The sequence below is a fragment of the Anopheles moucheti genome, chromosome 2 (assembly GCF_943734755.1).
Source record: "Anopheles moucheti chromosome 2, idAnoMoucSN_F20_07, whole genome shotgun sequence".
Classification (NCBI taxonomy): domain Eukaryota; kingdom Metazoa; phylum Arthropoda; class Insecta; order Diptera; family Culicidae; genus Anopheles; species Anopheles moucheti.
In genome coordinates this window covers 20,574,973-20,587,029 of record NC_069140.1, presented here as the reverse complement: position 1 = coordinate 20,587,029, position 12,057 = coordinate 20,574,973, and the positions used below count along the sequence as shown (strand labels likewise).

Below are 12,057 nucleotides of genomic sequence, written 5' to 3'. Positions count from 1 at the left end.
ACGCTCACGGCATCTTTTCCGGCTTAGCCGCACCAGAAGTGTGCGGCTGGAAAGAGCTTAGTCACATCAAGCAGAAGAAGCACTAATATGTGCACGGTGCCCTCGCATCCAAATTTTCCCATTTCCCAACCCACGCGCACCACGGCATGGAATCGATTGATACGATACCATGGACCATGGCACTGTGTTTCGCAACACCTACTGTGTGCTATCGTTTTTATTTTTCATCCTCTGATGGGTTCTTTCCGTACACACGGATGTCACTGTTTGGGAGCGCGGTGGTGCGCGTCGGAAGTGGAAAGAGTGGATGATAGCAGCGGCTATGCCACTACGCTGCCTATCGGTAAAGCCTCGGCCGGTTAAGATGGTACGCGCCCGTACGCCAAGCGCTTCATCCCGAAGAACCGAGTGTTCCAGCCCGATACGGTTACAGCCAGAAAGGGCAAGGGCTATCGGGGCTACATCCGTGCCCCCGAATTCGGACGTGGAGGTGCGAGCAGAAAATAAATATAATATACAGCGCAAACCCGGGAAACGTAGCAAAGCGATAGACGAGATGGTACCGACGACGACCAAAAAAAAAAGGCCCTGCTCTAGCAAAATAAATGTTCATCTTTCATTTTCAATTTGTCACGCTTCGCCAGAGGAGAAAGATAATTTCATCATGCAACAGTGCTCTCGACTATCGGATGGAATCGAGAAAATTAATGAAGCCTCACTTCAGATCGATCAATTGAGTATCATCGTCGAGGAGCAGCGGAAAAATGTCATCGAAGCGGCGGACCGTTGTGAATCGATGCTGGCGGGAATTGAGACATGTAAGTAAGAAGAGGAACCACCGTTTCTCCCTTGGGCTGTTTCGTAAAAGAGTTTCGTTTATTTGTCACTGACTGTGTGGCTGTGTGAGTGTTTGTGGATGTTTTTCGAGGAAATTGGAACACATTCCATGCCGTTGGAAATCGGTATATTTTATCGCCTGGTACTGCCTGGATAATACCGTCTACCGTGGTTCATGTTCATGCGCTTCCCTTGCATCTTTCACAGCGACCGAAAAGGCCAACGTAAAAAAGGTGGAAGCGTCCGAGAAGTCGGTCGAGGTGGAGCAACAGAAGAAAATTATCACCGTCGAAAAGGCGGAAGCGGAGGAAGCGTTGGCAGCGGCACTGCCCGCCCTCGAGGTGGCCCGATTGGCTCTGTCGGATTTGGACAAATCGGATATCACCGAGATTCGCAGCTTTGCCACCCCGCCGGAACCGGTCCAGGTCGTGTGCGAGTGTGTGGCCATCATCAAGGGCTTCAAGGACATCTCGTGGAAAACCGCCAAGGGCATGATGTCGGAGGGTAACTTTTTGCGCAGTCTGCAGGAACTGGACTGTGATTCAATCACGCAGAAACAGGTGGCGACGGTACGGGCAAACATGAAGGTGAGCATTAAGAGCACCACCGCACCGCGGATGTGAAACCAGTGTCTAATAACTCTAATCGCCGGACCGCACTCTGCAGAGATCTCAAAAGCTGGACGAGATGCAAAGCATTTCCAAGGCCGGCTATGGTTTGCTGAAATTCGTCCGCGCTGTGCTGGGCTACTGTGACGTGTTTAAGGAGATCAAACCGAAGAAGGATCGCGTAGCGTTTTTGGAATCGGAACTGAACGGACAGATTCGGCTGCTGGTGAAGCTGACGAACGAAATCGGCAAACTGGAGAACGAGCTGTCGGAGCTGAACAGCAAGTACGCGAACGCCATCAAAGAAAAGCAAATGCTGCAGGAAATGATGGAGCAGGCGGAAAGGCGACTGCTCGCCGCAGACAAGCTGATATCCGGCCTCAGCTCCGAGCGTGACCGGTGGGTGATCGATCTGGGCAAGCTGCAAATCGAGCGCACGAAAGTCATCGGAAATGCCTTGTTATCGTCCTCATTCCTCGCGTACATGGGCCCATTTTCCTGGGAGTTCCGGAAGACGATTCTCTTTGATGATTGGTATGCGAACGTGGTGGAGCAGGAAATACCGTTCACCGAGCCGTATCGCGTCAACGGGAATCTGTCGAGCGATCTCGAGCAGAGCACGTGGGCCTCGGAAGGGCTACCGCCGGATGAGTTGTCAATACAGAACGGAATACTCACGACCAGAGCGTCACGGTTTCCGCTCTGCATCGATCCGCAGCAACAAGCGCTCTCGTGGATAAAGAAGCGCGAAACGCCCAACAATTTGAAAACGCTCTCGTTCAATGATAAGGACTTCCTGAAGCAGCTCGAGATGGCCATAAAGTACGGCACGCCCGTACTGTTTCAGGATGTGGATGATTACATCGATCCGGTGATAGATAACATTTTGGAGCGCAACGTGCGGATACAGGCGGGCCGGCAGATCGTCATCATCGGCGATAAGGAGGTGGACGTGGACGCTAATTTCCGACTGTACCTCACGACGAAGCTGGCCAACCCAAACTTCGATCCGGCCGTGTACGCCAAGGCGCAGGTCATCAACTACACCGTAACGGTGAGCGGCCTGGAAGATCAGCTGTTGAGCGTGGTGGTGCGTGCGGAACGGGCAGACCTGGAAGAACAGCGCGAAACGCTGATTGCCGAAACGAGTGCCAACAAAGCGTTACTGCAAAACCTTGAGGATTCGCTGCTACGTGAACTAGCGACTTCCACGGGCAATATGCTAGACAACGTGGAGCTGGTAACTACGCTCGAAAGCACCAAGGAAAAGGCGGCAGAAGTCTCGCTGAAGATTGTACTGGCGGAGCAAACCTCCAAAGAGATAGATCTGCTGCGGAACGGATACAGACTGGCAGCGCAACGGGGTGCCATCCTGTACTTTGTGCTGTCGGACATGGCCGCCGTTAATGCGATGTATCAATATTCGCTAAACTCTTACCTGGAGGTGTTTAGCTATTCGTTACGCAAAGCCGTCCCCGATAACGTTCTCTCGAAGCGTTTGGATAACATCATCAACACGCTGACGCGAAATGTGTACGATTACGGGTGCATAGGCATCTTCGAGAAGCACAAACTGCTCTACTCCTTCCAGATCACGATAAAGCTGGAACAGAACAGGGGAACATTGTCCCAGACCGAAGTGGATTTCTTCATCAAAGGTAAGGTATCGCTGGAGAAAACCGATCGTCCCTGTCCGGTGACCTGGATTAGTGAGAAGGGTTGGCAGGATATCGTAATGCTGGGAGATATGTTTCCTGAGAAGTTTGGCGCCTTACCTGGCCACATCGAAGGCAACATTTACGAGTGGAGCAGTGTAAGATATTTGATGCGTCAAAACATGTGTAGAGCTTTGTAAAATATGTAACTCTCTTTCCTTTCCTTCCTTACAGTGGTATGATCTCGACGACGTTAGTGGTTACGAATATCCTGGGAATTTTGAATCTCGGATGGCCCCGTACGATGTAGGTCTTTAGCTAAAGTTCGCAATTTAGTTAGCGATATTTTTCATTATAACATATCGGTGGTATTCCATGATTGCAGCACCTGTTGCTGATGAGATGCCTGCGGGTGGACCGGGTATACCGGATGCTGAATAACTACGTCGCCCAAACCATGGGCGAAGAGTTTATCACACCGCCAATTTTGAGCTTCGATTCCATCTACGAACAATCGATGGCCTCCACGCCGGTGGTGTTTATTCTGAGCCCGGGTTCCGATCCCACCTCCGACCTGATGAAGCTGGCCGACCGCTGCGGTTTCGGGGGCAGCAAATTTAAGCACATCTCGCTCGGCCAGGGCCAGGAAGGGGCCGCACTGAAGCTGCTGTACGCGGCGCTCGAGCAGGGCCTATGGTTGATGCTGCAGAACGGCCACCTGCTGATCAGCTTCATCAAAACGCTGGAGAAAATCATCGATTCGATCGAAAAACCGCACCCGGACTTTCGGCTCTGGATAACGACGGACGCTACGCCGACGTTTCCGATTGGCATTCTGCAAAAGTCGCTGAAAGTCGTTACCGAGCCACCGAACGGATTGAAGATGAATCTGCGGGCCACATTCTTCAAACTTCGCCAGCAGACACTTGACGCCTGCACCCATGCCGCCTTCAAACCATTAGCATACGTGCTAGCGTTCTTCCATGCCGTGCTGCAGGTAAGCGACTCCACAAATGGAGGTTATCCGGCAGATAGATTTATTTCTCCGCAGGTTAGATGAACCATCTGGAGCAACTCATTGCCGTCAGCTTCGCTTTCGTGCACATGCAGCGCAATGCATCGCACGGCAACACACTGCTCGAGCCACATTTGCGCCGTGGAAGAAAGTTGGATGTAAATTTTATCTTTTCCTTCGCTGCAATCCCTCATGAATAATAAGAGTCGTGATTTTTCTACCATCCTTTCTTTCATCTCCACAAATCCACCAAATCAGATAACGGCGCCGGCTCCCGGTCCCGGTGTGGGGTTGGTGATTTTACGTGCGAGTGTAAACTTTGCTTTTGACGACCGAGAGTTGGACACAAAAAAATATGCAATCGTGTGCAATCTTTCCTTTCTCTGCTTCTGCGGAACTTCCACCATCAACCGGTGATGCTCATGCAAATGACTCGGTGTTTAGCGTGCAAAAAAAGGTGGGAAGAAGCAAATGCATGGAAATCTTTTGAAGTTATGATGCATATGATCGCCGGATGATGTCTAGATACTCCCCATCAACAATCCTTATCATTACGCAAATGCACTCACATCGGAAAGTGCCCGAGGGATTTTTGGAGTGGCTGATTTTCCATATGATGCATACTGTGCATATTGTTCAGACGAATGTGACATCGTGCTGCTGCTGCTACTGTTTGACATTTCTTCTCTAATTATTATCCTCAGCTAGTTTTGTATTTATTGTGCTTGTGTGTTCGGTTTATTTCCATACCAGGAGCGAAGAAAATACGGAAAGCTGGGTTGGAACATCTGTTACGACTTCAATGAGTCAGATTTTAACGTATGCCTACAGATACTCGATACATACTTAACAAAAGCGGTGGATTCCCGAGACAGTCGGCTGCCATGGAACAGTTTGAAGTACTTAATTGGAGAGGTAGGACTACATTTCGCTTCACGGAGCTTATTTAACAGCTTTGGTTTTTTTTTCCTTTTCTAAACATCGGCCCCCCAGGTTATGTACGGTGGGCGGGTGATAGACGACTTCGATCGACGCGTTGTGAAAACGTACATGGACGAGTACATGGGCGACTTTCTGTTCGATACGTTTCAACCGTTCAATTTCTACACGGACGAATCATTTACCTACGCACCGATAGCGGCACCCAATCGTGATGAATTTATCGGTAAGAGCACACTCCACCTGCGAAAGTATTCGCGCGCACAATTATTTGTTACGTAGCGTGGCACTCACCTGGCGAATGATTTGGTTTATAATTTCAGCCACCATCGATAAGCTGCCACTCAACAACACGCCGGAAGTGTTTGGTTTGCATTCGAACGCCGAGATCGGGTACTATACGACGGCGGTACGCGAAACCTGGTCGCACCTGATTGATTTGCAACCACAAACAGGTAAGTAGGGTGGGAGGGGGAGGGAAGAGAGGATGTTTGGGGATGCTTGAAAGCATATTCCACAGGGGATGATGCTGGGTACTGCGCTAATTCTGACAACGCGTGATTATTACGAATGAAGTATTTTGTAAAGCTTCGCGGCTTAGTAAGCTACAAATTCCGTAGAATTATTCACTTTAAGCAATATATATTTTTTTCTAATGTCGATTAATTCTGCTACTCACGGGATAGTTTGCGTGGGTAATGTGGTTCCGCAGCCCGCTCCTGAAGAAAATGGTATGTATCGTGCTGGGAGCTAAATTCCATGCAATTAAACATAAATCTATCGTTATCGATTGTTTCCGATAGCGCCCTGCACGGTAAATATAGAAAGCATTCTAAAGCTAGGTTGATTGCAAATAAGCACATTTCGTTGATTGATGAACATGCACCCATATACACGGACGAATGTTAAACACCTTTGCATGCGAACACCCTCACAACACGTAGCCGCACACGGGTCATCAATCACACTTGTCGACAAGCGCTGCGCGAGCGCGTTTTTCGGGCAAAGTCACGGTCTGGGCACATGTTTGAAATTTTACGCCTCAACAATGACAATATGGCATAAAACTATGGTCTTACCCTGCGCCCAACCAACCCTCACGCGCTGTTGTGTAATTCGCTTCGTCATGCAGGTGCGGATACGGGCGGCATCAGCCGGGATGAGTTTATCGACCGGGCGGCGGTGGACATACTGAAAAAGCTGCCCAAACCGTTCGATGTGTGGCGCGTGAAAAAGGCGTACCAGGTCAACATTACGCCCATCTGCGTGGTGCTGCTGCAGGAGCTGGAACGCTACAATCGGCTGATCCAGCGGATGGAGCACACGCTGAACCAGCTCCGCAAGGCGCTCGCCGGCGAGATTGGCATGGACGCGGTGCTCGACAATGTTGCTCATGCATTATTCAACGGCCAGCTGCCGGATGACTGGCGTAAGCTGGCCCCGGCCACCTGCAAACAACTGGGCGACTGGATCGAACATTTGCTGGTAAGCTATAGCTGCTTTTATTGCCGCCGATCTGGGCCGCACCGGGCGCACCGGGTTATCGGTTTCGATTGACGCGCCCCAGGCCACAAACCCAGGATTAACGGGGGTTTGTCCGTGGATGCTAATTAAAAAACAAAAAAGCTCCCCACTTTACCGTGACGTGTCAAATTGCTCATTTTAATTTTCCTCCAAATTCTTTTTCTTCCCATTTCCCGGGCTGGCTGCTAATGATGTGTGTGCTGGTCACCCTACGTACCGATGGGTGTGTGCTTTATGTGAGCAGCGAAGATCACAGCAGTATAAATATTGGTCAGTGTCTGGTGAACCGCTGGTGATGTGGTTGTCCGGGCTGCATATACCGGAAAGTTATTTAACCGCGTTAGTTCAGGTAAATTAAACAAACAGCATATAAATTACATGCTCCATTCCTCTAGGTACGTCTCGCTCACATGCATTACATGTGGGATTGCAGGGATGCAGTGATTACAGTGGTGTAATGATGATGCCGACAGTAGTTATTTGATCGAGGGAGCAGATTCCGCATATTTAGCGTTAGTGTACTATTTTAGTGTGTCATTCATTACGCGGACGCTGTTGATTATTGGAAGCCATAGCTAATTGACGCACAGCTACTAATGCTTCATAATGAATCCCTATGAATGCTAATCATTATTCAATATATTCGTATCGCAATGAGGGATTAAACATGCATTTGATTGTACAAAAAAATTATTTTAAATTTTCATGATGTCTTTTGGACGTGGACTCATTCCATTTCCGTCTCAATATGTCCGTAAAAGCAAGCAGCAATTTTATCACTTAAACGGCACCATACAATAGAAGATATTAAATATTTCCAATATCAGTGCTATACCCCAGTGCTGAAGTCCTGGTACTGGTTTGCGCTGCTTCGAGTGCCCCATTTGCATATTCATCGCTCAATTTCCTCAATCGGGCATGCACGTAGTGCACCGTAGCGTCGTTCGAGTTTAATTTTCTTTTCTGCTTGGAAATTATTTGCAGATCGCTTGCCGGAAGAACAACTGGCCATTGGATCGTTCGACACTCTTTACGTCCGTCACCCGGTTTCTGCGCGAGGACGAAATCGAAGAGCGACCCGAAGCGGTAAATCAATTTGGATTAATCTCTTTCTCGACGATTTCATTAGATCCGTTTAGATTAGTACCGTTCGTACGCCGGGCGCACATGCCCGGGGTGGCCCCCCGTAGTGTGTATGTGTGTGTGTGTGAAAGACACGTAAATCGGTCCTTGCATGCACGCAAGGACTTTCCTCCTCGTTCCGATCTGCACGTTGGGATTGCAATTCGATTAGAAGCTAAGAACTCTGATGGTGGCCTATGGTGGGATGCGGGACATGACTATATATTACCCAGCGACTGCCATCCGTACATTTGCCAACCGGCCGGAGGTGTTGGTCGGTTTGGATCGAATCAAATCACATCACTGTGTTGCCTGTGGTGTTAAAGACATTTTTCTTACCACGACTTCGATTGGCCACGACTCATCTGACTTCGATTGGCTGCACGATGGTTGGTAGGGAGATTGGGTGCAACATTTTTTGCCTTTTCCGTACCGCTCGGTGCGATTGGATACGATATTGCTCGCTCGCTCTCTTTATCAGTTTGCACCATACCGCTGATAAGTGTGGCCCTAATTGAATATGGTTCTATACCGCATCCTTAAGCCCAGGCCCTTGAATTCGACAAATTGAATCGTTTCCTACCATTGAGTTTCATTTTTTTAATGCTTAGCCTATATAACCCCTCCTGGGATAAGGGAAATCCAATAATGCATATGCCCGTGGGGTGTAGTGATCGATGTCTTTAGGCGTTGGCTGGTAGTGGGCATTGAATTACACATGTTTTTCGTTTGACGTATTGCAAGTACACTCTAAAACAAAAAAAAAACAATTGTAATTTAACTTCGTCCTCAGTGAGTTACGCGCGAATAGCAGCGCAGGATGTCACCCAATACACAAAACATTCAATGTAATGAAATTTTATTCCTTTCATCTTATAATGCTTGCCATCTTTTATTGGAAAAAGTTGTTTATTCCTTCTTGAATACTGCAACTACTGTTCCGGTTGCGCGTACACTGACAAAAGGGCAAGCGATGCTTTGTTTTGTTATTTGTTTTGTAGTTCATTTTTTGTGTTTTGTTTCAACTCTGCAAATATGGTCCAACAGTTGCCAGCTATCTGCAGTGCTGAGCAGTTCCCACTGCGATCCGTACCTTCAACCCCGATCCCCAGTCGTATGCAATTTGTCTTATTTGTACGTTCATTCTTCTCTGTTTTTGCTCCGCCGGGATTCCCCGGTGCCGGCCACCCGATCGCTGGATGATGGTGATAAATGCAGGGTTGCTACGTGACCGGTTTGTACCTTCAGGGTGCACGCTGGGATCCGGAAAACCGATGTCTGACACGTTCGACTCCGAAAGTGCTGGTCGAACCGTTGCCCGTGCTCTCGATTGTGCCGATAGAAACCCACCGACTGAAATTACAAGTAAGTAAACGCGCGCCCCGGCCCTTCCACGCTTTATTTGATTATGTTGCCCGCTGTCACACACCGAGTTTGATAAACATTTCGATTTATTCTTGCGAGTGCGAGTACCTCACGTGCCTCACGTTCGACCGTTGCCGCCCGACGGTACGCTTTGCCGTGTTACCCTTTTGCGTAACTCGCGCACAGCAAAGTTGTTGGTGCGCATGGAACTTTCGTTAAACGTTCGTCAACATTCCCGTGCGGTGGTCGGGAAGTGTTGTTAATTGTGTAGCTTGCTTATTGTATTGATTATTTCTAATGTTTCCATGGCTGATTCTTTACGTTATCTCTCTTTTGCATGATAGAACACGTTCCGTACTCCGGTTTATACAACGTCCGAGCGACGCAATGCAATGGGCGTTGGATTGGTGTTTGAGGCCGACCTTCGTACGGAGGAACACGCCAGCCTGTGGGTGTTGCAAGGAGTTTGCCTAATGATGAATTTGGATTAAGCAGTTATCCGCGCCAATCGCAGATCGACGAAATTATTGTGTCTGTCTGATAGTTTCCAATAAAATATCTTTTAATCTGATTATAAATTGAATATTAATTTATATAAAAATTCTTAACATAATCATTTTATGCATTTGGTAATTATATAGGTGTGAACAGGGCTGAATAAGAGTGCATGAGTGGGTTGAAATCCTTTGATTACTGTTTCGCGTTTCAAATCACTCGCTTTCTGCGCTGACTAGTTAGACACCACTTTGTCATACTGACATTCTGATTCTGATTATTTAATCCGAGTCGGTGCAGATAATGAGCGAATTGAAAGGCGAAAGAGACGTCAAACGATTAGTGTACAGTTTCTGGATTCTTTTAAGAATCTTAGAATAGTGAGTAAGACATGAAAAATCATTACATCCACTCTTTTGCTCTGTTTCTACTCATTCAAAAGAGCCATTGTTCTAATCGTATATAAATTTCATGTTTTTTTCTGCAAAAAAATCAGTTATTTTTTGTTAAATGAAGTTTTAATAAGTGCACAACCTTATCAATTAGACGTCCTAAGAAAGATTAGCATTTTTTAATAATAAAAAGCACAATAAATTAAAACAACATTTTAGGATGTGTGAATCATGTCATATGAACATTTAGTAGTATATCTAATAAAACTTATTCAATATGTAATTTAATTTTATTATTATTTAAATTGATTGGCTGTTTATGTTGAATTTGAAAAAAATGTATATTCACAGCTGTTAACAGCAAAGCGGAACAACAAAAAGTTTCCGTTACAAACGGACCGCGTTTGTGCAAAGCGTCTGCGCACTAGCACGTGTTCTGTCATTCGAATCATATGTGTTTATGAAAACAGTCTGGAAAATCGATAAACGCGTAAACGAACAGTGCACTGCAATGACGAAAGGGGCCGATAAACATTGTGAGTGAGACTGGGAAAAACATCTGCTTGTGAAAACGTGTGTAAGAAATGTACAAATCGCTAGTGTTTTGTAGTACGTAATGAAAGTGTGAAGACGATGTTTATGGACGATAGTGGTATCGAGAGCGGCGACAAGCTGGAATCGCTGTTCATCGATGAGCTGGCAAGCTTCGGCGAGGACCATCTGTTAAAGGATGTCACTGTGAGTAGAGGGCGATGGCGTGTCCCGTCCGATAGCAGCTGATGTGAGTTCTCTCTGACGATGGTTCATTCTTTTCCCAGCCGAGCGTCCTGAAAGGGAGCCTGGATTCCGACGCGGAAAGTGACATCTACTCCAAGCTGAACGATTTCGATGTCGTGTTTGAAAATCCGGGCGAACGGCATGATCCTATCCGTGCAGCGGTGGCAGCAGCTGCTGCCCCAGTGCCCGATTCGGAACGTCTTCCTTCAGGCCAGCAGCAGCAGCAGCATCCGTATCCGTCCAGTGCTGGTGGCCGTAAGGTGCTAACAAGCGACAACAGTACCGAATCGTTCGCTTCCTCTTCGGCTACGTCCAGTGGAGCTACGGTGCCTTCCGGTGCGAACGGGGACGATGGTTCGCAGCGAGACCACAGTTCGGTGGCGCAGCTGAGCACGTGCAAAATATTACAACGCAAGCTGGAACTGAAGGTAGAGCGCGCCAAACGCAACTACAAACAGATGTACCAGGATGGGCAACAGGTAAGCGATGACACCCCACGTCGCAATTGCGCTTGGTGTATTGGGTACATTGACCCGTGTTCTGTTTCGTTGCAGGATTCGGTAGAAAAAGAACCCAAAATTAGCAGCCTGATACCCATATCGCGGCTTCCAATACCGGCCGGTCGGGATAGCCATCAGCTGGTCGATGTGAACACGGGCTTTAACAGTGACGAGGAGCTGGAGAATGTGTCCTTCTTCCCGCGCCACAACCGTAAGGGAGGCGGTGGTCCTCACACCCGCCAGGAGCTATCCGACACGTTCAGCATCCAGGAGATGACGATCGAGTCGGACAACGATGATCTGGACTTTGAACAGTGTCGCAAACTGTCCGACAGCAAGGGTTACCGGAAGATTCTAAATCGCAGCAACAGCGCTAACGGCCAGGACGATTATCTGGACAACGACACGTTGGATGAGGACGACGACTCGCAAAATCTGGAACTGTTGCCACCGAAGGGTGGCTATGCACTGAAGGAGCAACTAAGGCGAGTGTTTTGCTGCTGCTGGAAGAGTAACGATTTCTTGTAATGAGTTTTCCTGCGCGTGGACCTGGATCTGCAACCTGCAGGGGCTCTGTGTCAGGGATAGGCATATTAATCCATATTTGGTTGATTGTGTGCTTCCGTTAAGCGTGAAGCGTTAAGTAACTGTTCTATATCTGCTAGACAACCAATAAACACTTCCTGCTGGAAGATAATATTATTCAGGCACAAAATCGCGGATAGCTCTGGAGTGTTAATATTTAACGACAACATAAAACATCCCATGTAACATTGTCATCACCCGTTTTGTGTTCAGCCAAACATCCGAGCTCAATTTCATTCATTT

General features: G+C 47.8%; 2 protein-coding genes across 2 annotated transcripts in view; both read left to right on the top strand.

Moving 5' to 3' along the window:
• Positions 1 to 9,556, top strand: part of LOC128299687 (dynein axonemal heavy chain 10) — a 36,623-nt gene extending 27,067 nt beyond the window's left edge. Inside the window, exons 56-68 of the mRNA XM_053035720.1 lie at positions 645 to 818; positions 1,045 to 1,424; positions 1,504 to 3,258; positions 3,335 to 3,406; positions 3,486 to 4,097; positions 4,869 to 5,030; positions 5,109 to 5,280; positions 5,378 to 5,509; positions 6,187 to 6,539; positions 6,823 to 6,927; positions 7,563 to 7,664; positions 8,919 to 9,065; positions 9,410 to 9,556. Coding sequence (XP_052891680.1) covers positions 645 to 818; positions 1,045 to 1,424; positions 1,504 to 3,258; positions 3,335 to 3,406; positions 3,486 to 4,097; positions 4,869 to 5,030; positions 5,109 to 5,280; positions 5,378 to 5,509; positions 6,187 to 6,539; positions 6,823 to 6,927; positions 7,563 to 7,664; positions 8,919 to 9,065; positions 9,410 to 9,556 — 4,313 coding nt within the window. The remainder of the gene's footprint in view (positions 1 to 644; positions 819 to 1,044; positions 1,425 to 1,503; positions 3,259 to 3,334; positions 3,407 to 3,485; positions 4,098 to 4,868; positions 5,031 to 5,108; positions 5,281 to 5,377; positions 5,510 to 6,186; positions 6,540 to 6,822; positions 6,928 to 7,562; positions 7,665 to 8,918; positions 9,066 to 9,409) is intronic.
• A 930-nt stretch (positions 9,557 to 10,486) lies between these two features.
• Positions 10,487 to 11,893, top strand: LOC128297822 (uncharacterized). The gene is made up of 3 exons (XM_053033523.1): positions 10,487 to 10,690; positions 10,771 to 11,208; positions 11,284 to 11,893. Exons 1-3 carry the CDS (start codon positions 10,586 to 10,588, stop codon positions 11,755 to 11,757), a joined length of 1,017 nt encoding a protein of 338 aa, XP_052889483.1. The 5' UTR covers positions 10,487 to 10,585; the 3' UTR covers positions 11,758 to 11,893.
• The last annotated feature ends 164 nt before the right edge of the window (positions 11,894 to 12,057 follow it).